Below are 20,282 nucleotides of genomic sequence, written 5' to 3' on the forward strand. Positions count from 1 at the left end.
AGTGGGAGGCATCACAATCCCAGACTTTAGGGTCTACTACAAGGCTGTAATCATCAAGATAGTATGGTATTGGCATAAAAACAGACATATAGACCAATGGAATAGAATAGAGACCCCAGAATTGGACCCAAAAATGTATGGCCAACTAATCTTTGACAAAGCAGGAAAAGAGTATCCAACGGAAAAAAAAGACAGTGTCTTTAACAAATAGTGCTGGGAGAACTGGACAGCATCAGGCAGAAGAATGAAACTCGACCACTTTCTTACACCATATACAAAAATAAACTAGAAATGGATGAAGGACCTGAATATGAGACAGGAAACCATCAAAACCCTAGAGGAGAAAGCAGGCAACAACCTCTTTGACCTCAGCCGCAGCAATTTCTTACTTGACACCTCTCCAAAGGCAAGGAATTAAAAGCAAAAATGAACTATTGGGACCTTATCAAGATAAAAAGCTTCTGTACTACAAAGGAAACAATCAACAAAACTAAAAGGCAACCGATGATATGGGAAAAGATATCTGCAAATGACATATTAGACAAAGGTCTAGTATCCAAAATCTATGAAGAACTCACCAAACTCCACACCTGAAAAACAAATAATCCAGTGAAGAAATGGGCAGAAGACATGAATAGACACTTCTCCAAAGAAGACATCCAGATGGCCAACAAGCACATGAAAAGATGCTCAATGTCACTCATCATCAGGGAAATACAATCAAAAACCACACTGAGATATCACCTCATGCCTGTCAGAGTGGCTAAAATGAACAAATCAGGAAACTATAGATGCAGGAAAGGATGTGGAGTAATGGGAACCCTCTTGCACTGCTGGTAAGAATGCAAACTGGTGCAGCCACTCTAGAAAACAGTGTGGAGTTTCCTCAAAATATTAAAAATAGAACTACCCTATGACCCAGCAATAGCACTGCTAGGAATCTACCCAAGGGATACAGGAATGCTGATGCACAGGGGCACTTGTACCCCAATGTTTATAGCAGCACTTTCAACAATAGCCAAATTATGGAAAGAGCCTAAATGTCCATCAACTGACAAATGGATAAAGAAGATGTGGTTTATATATAAAATGGAATACTACTTGACAATGAGAAAGAATGAAATCTGGCCATTTGCAGCAACGTGGATGGAACTGGAGGGCATTATGCTAAGTGAAATAAGTAAGGCAGAGAAAGACAGATGCCATTTGTTTTCACTCATATGTGGATCCTGAGAAACTTAACAGAAGACCATGGGGGAGGGGAAGGGGGAAAAAAAGTAACAGAGAGGGAAGGAGGCAAACCATAAGAGACTCTTAAAAACTAAGAATAAACTGAGGGTTGATAGAGGGTGGGGGAGAGGGGAAAGTGGGTGATGGGCATGGAGGATCGCACTTGTTGTGATGAGCACTGGTGTTGTATGGAAATCAATTTGACCATAAGTTGTATTTAAAAAAAAGAAAAAGAAAAAAAAAAGATTTCATTCTTTTATGTGGGCAAGTAATATCCATTCATCAGTCAGTGAAAATTTGGGCTCTTTCTATAATATGGCTATTGTTGATAATGCTGCTATAAGCTTTGGGGTGCCCCTTCAAATCAGTATATTTGTATCCTTTGGGTAAACACCTAGCATTACAATTGCTGGATTATAGGGTAGTTCTATTTTTAACTTTTTGAGGAATATCCATACTGTTTTCCAGAGTGGCTGCACCATTTTGCATTCCCACCAACAGTGCAGGAGGGTTCCCCTCTCTCCACATCCTCACCAACATCTGTTGTTCCCTGTGTCAATTTTTTTAAGTATTTACTTATTTTGAGTAAGTGAGAGAGAGAGAGAGAGAGAGAGAGAGAGAGAGAGAGGGAGAGAGGGAGGGAGAGAGGGAGGGAGAGGGAGAGAGACAATCTCAAGCAGACTGTACACTCAGCCCAGAGCCCAATGCAGGGCTTGATCTCCCATGAGATCATGACCTGAGCTGAAATCAAAAGTTGGACGCTTAACTGACTGACCCACCAAAGCGCCCCTCCTATGTTGTTAATTTTAGCCATTCTGACAGGTCAGGTGGAATCTCATTGTGGTTTTGATTTGCATTTCCCTGATGATGAGTGATGTTGAACATCTTTTCATATGTCTGTTGGCCATCTGTATGTCTTCTTTGGAAAAATGTCTATTTCCTGTTGGATATTTATGAGACCGGCTCCATAGAATACTTTGGAGTGAGGGAATGTTGGGTTAAATAATTATAATTTGATGGTATCAAAAAAAACCAGTTTGTCTATTTTGTCAAAAGAATTGAATCGATGATGCAATTTAAATATAAATTTTTCATAAGGATGAAATAATGCAACACTATCACAATTTACCACAAAAGGTCTTCCTTTTTCACAGATGAGGTATCATTGTTGTACTATACACAATTATGAGCATCTTAAATGATGTAGCCTAAATTCAGTCTCTGATGAGTTACTAGCAAATGTGGGAGAGACTAAAGAACACCTCCTCCTCCTCCTCCTGACATACCTAAATTCCTTTAACAACCTATTATAGGCCCATGAACTTGATTAAACACTTCTGAAAGGTATGTATAGTTCAAGCTGTTCTAACTCTTGGAGTACTATGTTCTTAAAGTTTTATTTTTCCTGTTGCCTTGTACAGCAAATTTCTTAAATAAATATGCCTCCATTTCTTCATCTTTAAAATTACAATCATAATCATATGGTTGCTGAAGATTGAATTAAAGGAGATAATCCAGCACAGTGTTAGCACATTATAAAAACTCAGTAACTATAAACTATCATTTTTATTCAAAATAGCACTTTACTTTGTTTTGATCTTCAATTACCTACTGCTTCATTTGAATGACATCATGTGTGTGAATTACTTAGCACTATGCTCAATTAAAATTGGTAATGAATGTGTTTGTGATCTTTATATATACACACTTACTTCTTAGTCGATTATGAAGGTAGCAATTTTTACCTGAAACAGACTTTCTGCTCTATCTCAACAAACCTAGAGTCTAAAATACAGGAAATATTGTGTCATTGGAACTAGAAACTACCTGGCACTTAATCTTTCATACCTTCTTCTTGGTTACAGCATTTATTAATATTTGTATTCACATATGACAAAAATGAATCTCAGAAATTTTTAGGGATTTGTTTATGGTATTGTTTATGGTAGTCAACAAACCAATAACCAACAAACAATGCTTAATTATCTCACCTACGAATCCACTAGTAGACAGCATCTGATGATGAGAACTATTCCCTTTCCTAAAAACAACAACACAAAGTGCTGAATTGCTTTTTTGCAGTAATAAAACTATCAAAAGAAAAGGAATATAAAAGTATAAAGGAAACTTGCTATACTTTAGGGTTAAAATAAGCATTAGAGAGTAAAATAAAGACAAGAAAAAGGTTTAAGGTAGCAATTAAAGAAAAAGATTTTAACAAGAAGGTCAATCAGAGGAGGCCATCATTTGCTTAATGTAGTAGTGATATTACAGTCACCAGACACATTTATGAATACGCAGCTGTATTTATGGACAGAAGAGTAAAAGTCCTAGTTGATGCAGGAGATAGATCAGAGACTCCAAAGGAATGTTTGCAACCTTTTCAACTGGACCAAGGTGACTTTGGTCCTAAAGAAACTAAAGAACGTCTTTGGTTACTAAAGAAAGTAAAAAGGGCTTTAATAAAATTCTCTTTCTACTAAAACTTTTCTAAATGGATTTGTCTAGCAAAATAACAAGATACCTTGCTGCCTTTGTAGTATCCTAGTAAAATTGTATTTTTTACTCATATTAAATCAATTTATACATTTTCATAACGGATTACTACAGATATCACAGACTACATGTAAACATACACAGTTTATATTGGATCAAGTGGAGCTGGCAAACAGTATTCATTTACAAACTAGGATAAACTTCCTAGTGTCTTCAGTTTTAAAGTTTTTCTATTTATATTTGTATATTATTTATATTACCTATATAATCCTAGCCATTTTCTTATCAGTAAACCATCCTCTGTTTTTCAATCTACCACTGGCTTTAAGATAAACAATCCTAAAATTTGTATGGAACCACAAAAGATCCCAAAGACCTTGAAAAGGGAAAGCAAAGCTTGAGGCATCATGATTTGGGACTTCAAGCTATATTACAAAGCTATAGTAATTAAAACAGCATGGTACTGGCACAAAAATAGACACGTATATCAATGTATGAGAACAGGAAACCCAGAGGGGTGGCCTGGGTGGCTCAGTCAGTTAAGTGTCTGACTTTAGCTCAGGTCACGATCTCACTGTTCCTGAGTTTGAGCCCTTCATCAGGCTCTCTGCTTGTCAATGCAGAGCCAGCTTTGGATCCTCTGTCTCTCTCTCTCTCTCTCTCTCTCTCTCTCTCTCTCTCTCTCTCTGTCCCTCTCCAACTGACTCTTTCTCTCAAAAAAAAATTTAAAAATATAAAGTTTGTAACTACTGTTCTTTTATGTATATATGTGTGTGTGTGTGTGTGTATAAACCTGTTCTTTAATATATATATAGAGAGAGAGAGATACGTGTGTGTGTGTGTGTGTGTGTGTGTATGTGTATTGAGAGAGAGAGAGAAAACCTAGAAATGAATGCACAACTATGTGGTCAATTAATCTTTCACAAAGTAGGAAAAAATATCCAATGGGTAAAAGAATGTCTCTTCAACAAATGGTGTTGACAGCAACACTCAAAGGAATGAAACTGCACCACTTTCCTATACCATACACAAAAGTAAATTCAAAATGAATGAAAGACCTAAATGTGAGACAAAACCCATAAAAATCCCAGAGGAGAATACAAGCAGTAACCCCTTTGACATCAGCCTTAGCAACTTCTTACTAGATATGCTTCCTGAGGCAAGGAAAACAAAAGCAAAAATAAACTATTAGGACTTCATCAAGATAAAAAGCTTCTGCACATTGAAGAAAACAATCAACAAAAGTAAAAGGCAGCCTGCTGATTGGGAGAAGATATTTGCAAATGACATATCTGAGAAAGGGTTAGCATCCAAAATATATAAAGAACTTCTAAAACTCAACACTCAAAAAAACAAATGATCCAGTTAAGAAATGGGTAGAAGACATGAATAGACATTTTTCCAAAGAAGACATCTAGATGGCTGACAGACACATGAAAAAATCTTCAACATCACTGGTCATCAAGGAAATACAAATCAAAACTACAATAAGATATGATCTCACACCTGTCAGAATGGCTAAAATCAACAACACAAGAAACAACAGGTGTTGGCAAGGATGCGGAGAAAGGGGAACCCTCTTACGCTGCTGGTAGGAATACAAACTGGTACAGCCACCCTGGAAAACAGTATGGAGGTTCCCCAAAAAGTTAAAAATAGAACTACCCTATAATCCAGCAATTGCAACAATAGGTATTTACCCAAAGTTTACAAAAAATACTAATTCGAATGGATACATGCAGCCCAATGTTTATAGCATTATCAACAATAGCCAAATTATGGAAACGGCCAAATGCCCACTTACTGAAGAATGGATAAAGATGTGGTATACATATACAATGGAATATTATTCAGCCAAAGACAAGAATGAAATTTTGCCATTTGCAATGATGTGGATGGAGCTACAGAGTATTTATGCTAAGTGAAATAAGTCAATGAAAGACAAATACCATATGATTTCATTCGTATGTGGAATTTAAGAAACAAAACAAATGATCATAAGGGAAAAAAGAGAGAGGCAAACCAAGAAACAGACTCCTAACTATAGAGAACAAATCGATGGTAGCCAGAGGGAAGGTGGATCGGGGTGGGGTGGGGGGATGGGTAAAATAGGTGATGGGGATTAAGGAGTGCACTTGTGAAGAGAACAGGTATTGTATGTAAGTGTTGAATCACTAAATCATACACCTGAAATTAATATTACACTATATGTTAAGTACCTAGAATTTAAGTTAAAACTTTAAAAATTTTCAATTTTAAACATGTTGAAAAAGAAACTACAACAAAAAGACTAACTTCTGATTTTGTTCTTTTGAGGTATACATGACTTGCACAATTCAATCCAGTCAGCTTCTGTTGGATGACTATAAGAAATGAAGGCAAGGCTGGGATGCACTAGGATTGATGCCGGGTTCGGAAAAAGTAATTAGAAATGAGAACAATGCCAAGGTAAACTGGCCATCTTTTACTTACAGCTGACACGTGCTGTAAGAGACACATGACATCAATCATGTCTGCGAGGATAAGGAGTCTGGTAACTGCAGCCAACAAGGCACGGGCAGCCTGAACCACAGCCTCCCTTTTTGGGAGATAACAGGGGTCATCTGCAAATCTCTCAGCTGATACTTTCAGAGCTTCACCTGAAAAACACAACCCAAAATAATATACTTTAAGTTTCAGCTATACCTGTTTAAATATTTATCATCCTAATTCCAAGTACATTCTATGACTAAGCATAATATTAAAATAGTGTCAGTTGACACTAGAACACTGTCTCTTAATAAACAATGGAGTTTAAAATCGACATTTCTCTTTGATAAATGCTCTGGAGTTTAAGAAGCATGATACCATTTTCCTGCAAGAGAACTGTGCTCAATTGACTAGCAACATCTAGTAACACCGCTGTCAACTTCTGCATTTGCTGAATCTCATTTGCTGTGAAAGGTTTCATTACTAAGACTTCAACTGGAAACAATCTGGCTTATAAAAATAAGGTAAATCTTCATTAAACTACTTTCCAGCTCAATGTTAGAAAACAGCTAGCCTTGGGGCGCCTGGGTGGCTCAGTCAGTTAAGCGTCCGACTTCAGCCAGGTCACTATCTCACGGTCCGTGAGTTCGAGCCCCGCGTCGGGTTCTGGGCTGATGGCTCAGAGCCTGGAGACTGTTTCCGATTCTGTGTCTCCCTCTCTCTCTGCCCCTCCCCCGTTCATGCTGTGTCTCTCTCTGTCCCAAAAATAAATAAACGTTGAAAAAAAAAAATTTAAAAAAAAAAAAGAAAGAAAACAGCTAGCCTTTGAGACAGTAATTCTCTGAGATAAAAGTTTAACATAGGCAGATTTATCCTAAAATGTCAATATAATAACCTATCTCCTAAATTGTCAAATTATATTTCATAGTACATAATTGTTAGAGAAATATGCCTACAATTTTTAAGGTTTTTTCACTGAAAATACGTTTTATGATAAAAGCAATGTGTACTCATTCATTTTTAAAAGTTCACAGTTCAGAAGGGTATGAATGAAAAGATTCCTCTTTACCCCTCTCCACTAACATAATTGCTTACCACATCCACTATGTTTTAAGTTTTTCAATTTAAACTTGTTTTTATTATGAAATCACTACATGCTCATTACTTTTAAATAATTCACTATACTGAAGAGTATAAAGTGAAAACAATTTTTAGAAAGTCTCCATACAAATCACCCAAAAATACTCATGGAGTTCTTGTATATCCATCCAGAAATTTTTCCATGAATACATGTTTTATGTGTGCATATGTATAAATATTTATTTATATGTATAAATGTATATGTATGTTTAAATGTATGTATTTTTATGAATATATTCACACATTCATATATATGAATATATAAAATATTTTCTGCCCTAAGAAAACAGAGACATTTTATATTTTAAATGGAACACACAGAAGATATAAATACTTTTCACAAATATTTTCATACTATAAACATTTTCTACAATTTGTTTTTCCACTTACCAATTTATTTTCTTTTCATGCTGGGATATAATTGACCAGGAGACATTAAAGAATGAACGGTAACTTACCATGTGGGCTCTAAAGCTGTTCTGCTTCAGCATCTGTCCTACTACCTCAGACAAGTCACTTAACTTCTTTATGCCTTATTTTTTCCCTTGCAAATGGAACTAATAATAATACCTACAATTTTTATAAAAATTAAATAAGAACAGTGCTTTGAGCTTACTAAAGAGTTGATTGGCTTTTGTCATTCTTTTTAATACTTGAATAAAGTTACAGTTTCCTGATATACTATAACTTATTTTACGAGACCTCCATTAAACACAAATAATTTCCAACTTTTTCCTATTTCAAACTGTACTGCAAAGAATGACACATAGTTTTGCATGCATGAGCAAACTTAGCTGGAGGATAAATTCTCAAAAGTGGAATTGCTGAGTCAAGAGGCAAATGAATTTTGAGGTTTGATACATATTGTCAAAAAATTTTCCAAAATACAGCCATCTCACCAATAACATATTAAAGGGAGTGTCTTACCTACTCCATGAATATTTTAGTTATTTATTTGTGAAAGTCAGCATAATGAAAATGAAATTGAGTATTTTTATTAAATATAACAAAGAATAGTGTTCCTTATAATGGACAGAACCTATGAAGAGGGTCTGAGACTGTCTCAACATGTTAATATAAACATGTTAGCTCTCTTAGCAATACCAAGTTAGGAATTCAGACTATTAAGTCAGACACCTCTGAGATCAAATTCTTATCTGCCTCTTCTAGCTCTGAGACCTTGGATGCTTAAATACTTTCAGTGTCCTCATGTAATGGAAAGGCATAAAAATATTACTTATTTCACAGTGTTTCTGAGATGGCTAAATGAGATATAATTCATAACATATATTTAGCACAGTATCTGAACATGGAAAGCACTCAACAAATATTAGCTGTTATTTTCTCAGGAAATTTCTAGTAGAGTTGGTAAATTTTTAAGACCAGGAAATGGTGATTTTTATGTGTTTCTCTGCAAGTTAGAATTTCTGCGAGGAGACTGAAAATTAAAGTGACCTCAGAAATTCAGAGAGCAGGTTAATTCCCACATAAAAGATTTTTTTCTTGTCATGATTCTGAATTGGAAAGTTATGATAGTCTTTATACAATATGGTCTTTGACTTTACTAAAACTAAATACACATCAAAATAGAATTATGTGTTGTTGACTAAAAATGTTGGGATGTTGGAACAACTGGTTGAAGAGTCATACTCAGGAAAATATCATTTAAACATTAAAGATCAATTACAGTCTCTGTCTCCATTAAGGTAATATGAAGAGAAAACCAAGTAGCACTATTGGGAAAAAAAGGCACTCCTGAAGTACATGAACAAAGATGCAACAAGTAAACTTCCTATTAGTGGACTTACCACCCTCCCTTTCCTGCAACGCTCTCAACCCTTTTCAATTCACCTCATACTTCTGCTCCCAACTTAAGCATCACTTCCTCTGTGAAGCCTCCAATGCCCCCTTACCAAGGGAGTCCCACAGTAAGGCAGGTCTCACAGTAAGATTCTATGCTTCCTATCATAACTATCCATCATCATTTACCGTAATGACTTAAATCAAAGCCTGTCCTTAATTCTAAATCAAAAGACTAGTGAGAGTCACACCAGTCAGAATGGCTAAAATTAACAACATAAGTAACAACAGGTGTTGGCGAGGATGTGAAAAAGTGCGAACGCTCTTACACTGTTTGTGGAAAACAAACTGATGCATCCACTCTAGAAAACAGTGTGGATGTTCCTCAATAAGTTAAAAATAGAAATATCCTATGATCCAGCAATTGCACTAGTAGGTTTTACCTAAAGGATACAAAAATATTAATTCAAAGGAACACATGCACCCCAATGTTTGTAGCAGTATTATCAACAATAACCAAATTATGGAAAAAGCCCACATGTCCATCAACTGATTAATGGATAAAGATGTGATAGATATATAGACATAGATAGATGATATAGATATAGATGATATAGATAGATAGATATAGATATAGATATAGATATAGATATAGATTAGATATAGATTAGATATAGATATAGATATACATATAGATATATAGATATAGATATAGATATAGATATAGATATAGATATAGATATAGATATAGATATAGATATAGATATAGATATAGATATAGATATAATGAAATATTACTCGGCCATAAAAAAGAATGAAATCTGGCCATTTGCAACAAGTGGATAGAGCTAGAGAGTATTATGCTAAGCAAAATAAGTCAGTCAAAGACAAATACAGTATGATTTCACTCATATATGAAATTTAACAAACAAAACAGATGAATATGGAGGGGGAAAAGAGACGCAAACCAGGAAACAGATTCTTAAGTATACAGAACTAATTAAAGGTTACAGGGGAGGGGAGGTAGGTGGGGGAGGGATAGGTTAAATAGGTGATAGGTATTAATGAGGGCACTTGTGATGAACACCAGGTGTTGTATGTAAGTGATAAATCACTAAATTCTACACCTGAAACTAATATTATATTACATGTTAACTAACTGGAATTTAATAAAAACTTAAAAAGAAAAAAAAAAGAAAAAGACTAGTGAGAATAAGAGCTGCACTGGTCCTGGTCACCACAGTATTCCCAAGTTAGAACAGTGCCTACTCTGATGAATATATCCGACACATTGAATGTGTGTTGTTGAATGAATATGTGAATGAACATTATTCAACTTTTCTTTTAACAAACATATGTTGTTCCTTATATAACACAGCTCCATCCTAGGCATCCAAGATACAGAGATTAATACAATGCAGTTTTGAGCCTAATAATTTCACAAATGAGAGCCAACAAACACTGTCATACAATCTAAGCAGGGCTCAAGCAGAGACCTGTACAAAGTAGTAAAAGGCACAGAGAAGGACGTACCTCTGCCTGAGGTGCCAGAGGACACACTGAGAAATGTTCAAGGTAGGAGCAACATGTTCCAACTATTTATTATCAAAGATAGCTGGTTTATATAATCTAGCCAGTTCGCTGCCTAATTGTCTTCTGTCAGGAAAAAAAAAATGGCTATTTTCCAAATAGAAAAAAAAGCACAACAAATTCCTTTCTATCTACAATATTAGCATCCATGTGTTATAGAGTCTACACATGAGAAGTCTATTCTTTTGAAATATCATTTCCAATATTTCTTTTAATGCTTTTAATTTGAAATTTAATAAATAGGAAATTTCACTTTTGATATACATACAAATAAAAAACTATACCTTTCTTTCAAGAAATCCCATTCCATACATCAGAGCAATTTACTGAAGCTCCCGAAAATACCACAAGAACTAGGTTCAGAAAGTCTTCTGTTAGATTCATTTTGTTCCTTTCCTATAAAACATGCTCTTTTTAATCTTCAACAAAATCAGTTATGAAATTCCTGCTTGAATAATGTACTGAAGTATATACTCTACAAAGATATCTACATATAAAGAGATTGTGTACATATATAAGTGTAATATGGAAAAACTTCTGAATATACAAAAATCTGATGTGTAAAAAATTTATGTGATCATATAAACTCCAGAAGTAAAAAAAAAAAAAAAAAGAAAGATTTTTGGCTAAATAGACACATTACAAAATATTCTTCACTTTATAGGATACTTGCATGGTTCTTTTAAATAGCAAGTTCCTTTGCCTCATTCAAAAGTACAACTCCACTTTCTAAAAGTCATGTAAAATGATTGTATTGACTATAAGCTTTAAAATCAGAATCAAACAAACAAACAAACAAACAAAAAACACTGCATAAGTAAAACATCCAGAAGAGAAAGGAGAACAACCAAAATGAAAAGGAGCAAATACTAAAGATCGAATTTCCTCTAACTTTTATAATTAACATTATGTTTACTATTCAATTAAGATTTCTAGTGTATGCCTCTGGCCACTCTTCTGTGTGTTTTAATATTTGATACCATGTGACATGCACTAATGCATATTAATTGATTCAATATATAATAACATACTCCACTATAATGGAGTTCTGAGGCTGACTGGGCACTAGGGGTTTGCTTTTATTTGTTTTTCATTGAGAAAAAGCCATTTGAATTTCAAAACACCTAAAAGGTAGAAGCTTGAATTTAACTTTGGAGCAGACTGATTTGGGTGGGGGTGGGGGGAGACAAGAGGAGGATGACTTCAATTAGGCCCTAAACTTACACAGACGTTAAAAAAAAAAAAAAAAGCAAAGACCTTATTTACAATGTTTGAGACAACTTTAAATGTAAGGAGCAAAATGTTTTCTATGTTAAAAGAAAACCTTATCATGGCAGAATTAAGGGCCAAAGAACGAGCCACTGCTGTGTGGACTCAGGCTTGAAAGCTACAAGAATATCAGCAGCACCTACAGGGACATCAGCAAGACCTATAGACTCAAATGCAGCTGTATATGGTTGTCATTGTAAAATACTGGCTGTGTTTTACTTCCCTTTCATTATCTCCAAACTCTCAGTAAATTCTTATCACAAGTTGTAATTTGGTTCCATCCAAAGCAGAGTAACAAAACTAGATTTTTTTCCCACCTGAAAACGGACAAAATATGTGAAAAAAATGGTTGCGAAGGCAATGGACATCAGGCAATAAAGGACAGCAATCTTTGAGAAATGGGAAACAAGCAACATGAGATCTTGGCTAGCCCTTGCTTATTGCTTTGAGAGACTTTCCAGGCCACAGACAGGAAGGGAAAATTAGAGGACAGAGCCTGGCAAACTCTCTGAGCTAAAGAGACAGAACTAAGCATCCAGAGAGATTGTGGCAGCTAACGTACACAGAACAGAGAATGAGAAAGAAGAGTGATACACAGGGAGCGAACTCCAAAGATGTGCAGAAACTCCCCCTTGAGTATTCAGCTACTGATCAACACAGACATGGGGAAGAAACTACCTAAGGTTAAAAAAACAAAAAGCCATCTGAAAAGATTTAAGGTAATAGTACTTGACACACAGCACTGGAAATAGTGCTTGTTCCCACCACCAGAATGGAAAACTTCATGATTTATTGGATATTGGATAGAGACATAGTGGGGAATAATTAGCCCTAGAATGAGCAGTGCCCCAGTATCCCCTAACAAAACAATTCAGAGAAAGCAGAATTTCTACCTTTAAGGCATTAATCATCAGAGAATAGCTGTGGCCGGGTAAAGATAACAGGAGGACAGCATCATGAGTTAACTAAAGTAGAAGGGCATAGGCAACCTGGCACTGAGTCCTGCACCATTGAGAATAATCAAAATGAGCTGGAGAATGCTTTGATAGGGCTAATTCTATAAAATTATGAATGTTTATAAAATATAAAATTTGGTGGGGTTCACTTCCATAAAACTGATGGAAACGTCTCCAAACATCACAAGTGGGATATAGTAGAAATTCTTAAGAGACCTCCTCTTAACCATCTCTCTAGATTAATCAATTCTTTTTATTCCCTCTCAGAAACATATTAATGATCCCTCCTTCCTGCTCAATACCAAAGGATTATTTCAAGTATACTGCAGCCCTTCTGTTCCCACTAATTGAAGTATGTACCAAGAGCCTGTCAGGGAAAAAAAAAAAAAGACTGTCAGTTTGTTCTGCAACCTTTTGATGTCAGTTGTAATTATAATTATGAAATTTTAAGAAATATATAAACTTATCAAATGATAATACAAAAAAGACCTGTTATTTCTTTGAAAATTAATTTGAATGCTAGGAGACACTCAATAAAAATTAGTTGCAAAAACTGTCAAATTGAGTCTGGAAGAAAAAAAGTTGGGGAAAGTAAGGGAGAAAATTATAAACTATCAAGAAGGATGCTGCAGGTTGGCAGTTTCTCAAGTGTCATTAAGTTCTCTTCCCTTAAGACACCAAAACTACAGGGGCACCTGGGTGGCTCAGTTGGTTAAGCGTCTGACTTCAGCTCAGGTCATGAACTCACGGTTTGTGGGTTCAAGCCCTGCATCAGGCTCGGTGCTGACAGCACAAAGCCTGGAGCCTGCTTCGGATTCTGTGTCTCCCTCTCTCTCTGCCCCTCCCCCCACTCATGCTTTCTCGCGCTCTCTCTCTCTCTCAAAAATAAAATTAAAAAACTTAAAATAAAAAAAAATTTTTTTAAAGACACCAAAACTAGAAATCTTAGTCAATATAGTATGGGTGTGATTTAGGCAAAAAGAATTGTATGAGATTCAATTAACAGCCTTGTACTAGAAATGGGAGTTGGCCCAACATCAAGAAATTAGCTAATGTTTACATTACATCTGTTAAGATAAAATAAAATTTTTAAGAGGTGTGTCTATGTATACAAAAATAAATGAACTTTTCACTTCCAATAATAAAAAAAAACATATCTTAAAGCAAATATTGTGCAGCACTGTAAAACACCGGAAATTAATTTCAATCTTACTTGGGCAAACTTTAATTATACATTAATATGTAAAAATACATTAGTCCACGTAAAAATAAACTATAATAATAAACTTCAATATAAAGGGAGCTTTTAAAATAGGGCTAACTGATGACACTTCAAAGTTTTGAAAGAATGATGAAGTACTTTTAAAAGTTGACAAAAATAGTTTCAAATAGGTTTTTTTAAGTTTATTTATTTATTTTGAGAGAGAAGAGCAAGAACATGAATGAGTAGGGTCAGAGAGAGAGGGAGAGAATCCCAAGCAGGCTCCACACTGTTAGCATGGAGCCTGACACAGGACTTGTTCTCATAAACCATGAGATCATGACCTGAGCCAAAACCAAGAGTCAGATGCTTAACTGACTGAGCCACCCAGACAGTGCTAAAAAGTGACAAAATAATTTCATGTCATATTTAAATTTGGCCATAATTTTAAGGTAACAATATACATAAAGTATCTAAGTATTAAACCTAACATTGTAATTCCTACATTATCTCCAACTATTAGGAGTATAATGTATTTAAAGCTATTAATAATAAAACAAAATGACAAGAAAACATAGCTATCCATATATTACAATGAACAATAAAAAAAGATAATAGTATGGATTTATAACTTAATTAAATGGTCAAACTGTGAACCACAATTGCTGCCCACAATTGCTATCTATTGCATTTATCCCCAAACACCCTATTGACTAATCTGGCACTAATACACGTTTATTTAGGGGCACCTGGGTGGCTCAGTCGGTTAAGCGTCCAACTTTAGCTCAAGTCATGATCTCACAGTTCATGGGTTTGAGCCCCATGTCAGGCTCTGTGCTGACAGCTCAGGGCCTAGAGCCTGCTTCAGATTCTGTCTCCCTCTCTCTCTCTCTCCCCCCGTCCCACCCCAACTCATGCTCTGTCTCTTTCTCTCAAGAATAAACATTAAAAGGCTTTAAAATTTTTTTCTTTAATATTATTCCAATGTCAATTTAATTCTTTTGAGGGGAAAAACTAAATCTTACAACTAGTATATCAGACTCAATTATCCACTATTTTTTCCAATATTTCATTTGCTAAGTATGAGTAAGCTTAGCTTCTTTTTTTTTTTATTTATTTATTTATTTTTGGGACAGAGAGAGACAGAGCATGAACGGGGGAGGGGCAGAGAGAGAGGGAGACACAGAATTGGAAACAGGCTCCAGGCTCCGGAGCCATCAGCCCAGAGCCTGACGCGGGGCTGGAACTCACGGACCGCGAGATCGTGACCTGGCTGAAGTCGGACGCTCAACCGACTGCGCCACCCAGGCGCCCCACTTAGCTTCTATTATATTATGCTGAATTAGCAATAATTTACATCCTTGATTTCCTCACGTCTGCTAAAAGAATCTCATTACCATGCTTTGAAATTGGGAGTGACAATACTGTCATTTTTTTCTAAGAAATGATATCCAACCCTTACAAAGAGCTCATTCATTTATGCAACAAATATGCATTCAGCTATACCATAAGCAAAGCACTCTGAAGTATACAATGATAACTAAAATATGGTCTCTGTCAGGTATCCCTGAGTAGGAACCTTTTTTTTGCTTTTTTTTTTTTTAATTTACATCCGAATTAGATAGCATAGAGTGCAACAATGGTTTCAGGAGTAGACTCCTTAAGCCCCTTAACCATTTAGCCCATTCCCCTTCCCACAACCCCTCCAGTAACCCTCTGTTTGTTCTCTATATTTAAGAGTCTCTTATGTTTTGTCCCCCTCCCTGTTTTTATAATATTTTTGCTTCCCTTCCCTCATGTTCATCTGTTCTGTGTCTTAAAGTCCTCAAATGAGTGAAGCCATAGTATATTTGTCTTTCTCTGACTAATTTCGCTAAGCATAATAACCTCTAATTCCATCCACATAGTTGCAAATGGCACGATTTCATTCTTTTTGATTGCCGAGTAATACTCCATTGTATATATGTACCACTTCTTCTTTTTTTTTTTAATATGAAATTTATTGTCAAATTAGTTTCCATACAACACCCAGTGCTCATCCCAACAGGTGCCCTCCTCAATACCCATCACCCACCCTCCCCTCCCTACCACCCCCCATCAACCCTCAGTTTGTTCTCAGTTTTTAAGAGTCTCTTATATTTTGGCTTCCTCCCTCTCCAACCTTTTTTTTTGTCCTTGCCCCCCCACTATGGTCTTCTGTTAAGTTTCTCAGGATCCACATAAGAGTGAAAACATATGGTATCTGTCTTTCTCTGTATGACTTATTTCACCTAGCATAACACTCTCCAGTTCCATCCACGTTGCTACCAAAGGCCATATTTCATTCCCTCTCATTGCCAGGTAGCATTCCATTTTGTATATAAACCACAATTTCTTATCTATTCATCCATTGATGGACATTTGGGCTCTTCCCATACTTTGGCTATTGTTGAGAGTGCTGCTATAAACATTGGGGTGCATGTGCCCCTTCGTAACAGTATACCTGTATCCCTTGGATAAATACCTAGTAGTGCAATTGCTGGCTCGTAGGGTAGTTCTATTTTTAATTTTTTGAGGAATCTCCATACTGTTTTCCAGAGTGGCTGCACCAGCTTGCATTGCCACCAGCAGTGCAAAAGAGATCCTCTTTCTCCACATCCTCGCCAACATCTGTTCTTGCCTTAGTTGTTAATGTTAGCCATTCTGACAGGTGTGAGGTGGTATCTCATTGTGGTTTTGATTTGTATTTCCCTGATGATGAGTGATGTGGAGCATTTTTTCATGTGTTGGTTGGCCATCTGGATGTCATATTTGGAGAAGTATCTATTCATGTCTTTTGCCCGTTTCTTCACTGGATTACTTGTTTTTGGGGTGCTGAGTTTGATAAGGTCTTTATAGATTTCAGATACTAACCCTCTATCTGATACATCACTTGCAAATATTTTCTCCCATTCTGTTGGTTTCCTTTTAGTTTTGCTGATTGTTTCCTGCGCTGTGCAGAAGCTTTTTATTTTGATGAGGTCCCAATAGTTCATTTTTGCTTTTGTTTCCCTTGCTTCTGGAGACATGTTGAGTAAGAAGTTGCTGCGGCCAAGATCAAAGAGGTTTTTGCCTGCTTTCTCCTCGAGGATTTTGATGGCTTCCTGTCTTACATTTAGGTCTTTCATCCATTTTGAGTTTATTTTTGTGCATGGTGTAAGAAAGTGGTCCAGGTTCATTCTTCTGCATGTTGCCGTCCAGTTTTCCCAGCACCACTTGCTGAAGAGCCTGTCTTTATTCCATTGGATATTCTTTCCTGCTTTGCCAAAGATTAATTGGCCATATGTTTGTGGGTCCATTTCTGGGTTCTCTATTCTGTTCCAGTGATCTGAGTGTCTGTTTTTGTGTCATGGGTAGGAACCATTTTATGAGTGGTTTTAAATTTAATCATCTTCAGAAGTATTCCTAAATAACATATTAAAATAGAATTCCATAGCACCCACTGAAAAAGAATGCATATACATAATAATCATCATATTGAACAATTCCTAAAGACTTCACCATTATTTTATAAATCATAAAAAATGAATTTTAAGAGTCTATGGGTTGTTCTCAGAGTTCCAATTCAAGATGGTAACAGAGTAGGATCCTGATCTTATGTTTTCCCTCAAATGGAAAATCTACACCTCAAATTGATGGATCCTCAAATCTACACCTACATATTGATAACTCCCTCTGAAAGAAATCCAGAAACTAGAAGAGTGACTACAACATGTTAGAAGAGCAAGAAAAACTGCACAATGAAACAGATAGGAAAGGCTGAGACACAGTCTTGCCATAAACCCTACCCTCCTCCATGGCAACACACAACTGAAAGAAAATTCACAACCTCGAACTTCCAAAACAATCTCAGGGGGGAAAAAGGAGCAAAATTGGAGTAATCACACTTCTCAATTTCAATACTTAGTAAAAAACTATAGTAATCAATAGAACTGATATCCCAGAGATAAACCCTTACATTTATGTAAGGTGCAAAGAAAATTCAGTGGGAAGGTAGTAATATTTTCAACAAATGGTGCTAGGAAAATTGGATATCCACATTCAGAAAGAGAAAGAGAGAGAGAGAGAGAGAAGCAGCAACTGAATATCTATCTCATACCATACACAAACGTTAACTCAAAGTGAATCACAGACATATCCCAGACCTATCCCAGAGCCAAAACTGTAGAACTCTTAGAGAAAACTCTGAGAGTTTGGGTTAGGCAATGTATTATATGCTACCAAAGTAATTAAAGAAAAAAATGATAAGTCAGAAAATCAAAATTTTAAATTTTGAACCCCAAAGAGCCAAAGCAATTTTGAACAAGAACAAAGCTGAAAGTATCACACTCCCTGAATTCAAAACATACTACAAAGCTATAGTAATCTAAAACAGTGTGGTTGGGCATAAAAACAGACTTATAGACCAATCAAACAGAATAGAGGGCTCAAAAATAAGCCCATACATTTGTGGTCAATTGATCTTCAATAAAGATGCCAAGAATACATAATGGGGAAAAGATAGCCTCTTTAATAAATGGTACTGGGAGAGGCACCTGGGTGGCTCAGTCATTTGAGCATCTGACTTTGGCTCAGGTCATGATCTCATGGTTCATGAGTTCCAGCCCCATGTCAGGCTCTGTGCTGACAGCTCAGGGCCTAGAGCCTGCTTCAGATTCTGTGCCTCCCTCTCTCTCTGTCCCCCCTCTCAAAAATAAACAAAGATTTAAAAAATTTTAATAAATAAATAAAATAAAATAAATGGTACTGGGAAATCCAACACATGCAATATCCACATGCAAAAGAATTAAATTGGACCCTTTTCTCACACATACATGAAAATCAACTCAAAATGGATTAAAGACTTAAATGTAAAATCTGAAGCAATAAAATTCATAAAGGAAAACTTAGGGGAAAAGCTTGCAGACATTAAACTGGGCAATGATTTCTTGAATATGACACCAAAAGCACAGGCAAAAATTGACAAGGGGGACTGTATCAAACAAAAAATCTTTTGCAAAGCAAAGAATTAACAAAATGAAAAGGCAACCTATGGAATTGGGAGAAAATATTAGCAAACCGTATATCTGATAAGGGGTTAATATCCCAAATATATAAGAAACTCCTGGGGCCAAGATGGCGGAACAGCATGAAAGTTTTTTTGTGTGTCTCCCGTCCCTGAAATACAGCCAGATCAACACTAAACCATCCTGCGCACCTAGAAAACTGGTTTGAGGATTAACACAACAATATGCACAACCTGAATCACAGAACTCAGCAGATACACAGCACGGAGAGGTGAACTCGGGGAGAGAGAAGCTGCAGAGGGCAGGGACAAGAGATGGGGGAAGAGTATGGAAAGCATTCCCCCACACTAAAGCAGCTGGAGAAAAAAGAAAGAGTATGCAAGGGACTGAACAAAAAAAAAGGGAGAAAGGACAAAGGAGGAGAGGGTTTCAATTCCATTAAGACTCTATAAATACGGGGAGTGCAGAGTCCAAAACTCTGTAGCTATATACCTGGCGGTGCTCTGGTGGGAAGGGCAAATCCCCAGGAGTAGAGAGCAAGGTCCTCAGGGTCCTTGGGTCACACGGGGAGAGAAAGTTCCCCTGCGGTGCACATTTGGTAGAGGTGGGGTGGCATCCCCACAGATAAAGGTCCCAGCAGACCCAAGAGAACAACCATATTCACTGGTGCTGGAACAAGGACACTGAGGGGGAAGCCTGGCACCAGATGTGTGTTGTTATTTTCTGTAAACCCTGAAACACTGCTATTACACTATGATGTGAACTTTTCCTGGGGCTGTCACCCAGCCAAGTTTCTGGGCATCAGCAGCAGCATGGTCTCCCGAATGTTCCTGCAGGAAGGTCAGCACCCAGTCATTGCTCAGTGAGACCCTCCCCCAGAAGGTCTGAGCAGGTCAAAGCCACAGCCCCTGAGAAGTGAGGGGTTGGGAAACACAGCCACATCTGAGATAAAAGTCAGGAGGGCGGTGCCACCTGGCAACCTGACAGCTTGGTCACAGACAATGTATAAGCAGGGAGTGGATAGAAACAGGAGATAAAGGAAGGATGCATGATTGCTGGTCGAGGAGAGCACACAGTTCTTATACTAGAGATTGGGTAGCTGGGTAA

The 20,282-nt window shown here is 36.6% G+C and overlaps 1 protein-coding gene across 4 annotated transcripts in view; it reads right to left on the reverse strand.

Annotated features, from left to right (window-relative positions):
• The window catches only part of CTNNA3 (catenin alpha 3), a 1,783,011-nt gene that overhangs the window by 1,576,021 nt on the left and 186,708 nt on the right, over positions 1 to 20,282 (reverse strand). For all 4 annotated transcript variants that reach the window (XM_045040980.1, XM_023240490.2, XM_045040981.1 and 1 more), the window contains one exon: positions 6,199 to 6,365. In XM_045040980.1, coding sequence (XP_044896915.1) covers positions 6,199 to 6,365 — 167 coding nt within the window. The remainder of the gene's footprint in view (positions 1 to 6,198; positions 6,366 to 20,282) is intronic.

The sequence above is a fragment of the Felis catus genome, chromosome D2 (assembly GCF_018350175.1).
Source record: "Felis catus isolate Fca126 chromosome D2, F.catus_Fca126_mat1.0, whole genome shotgun sequence".
NCBI lineage: Eukaryota > Metazoa > Chordata > Mammalia > Carnivora > Felidae > Felis > Felis catus.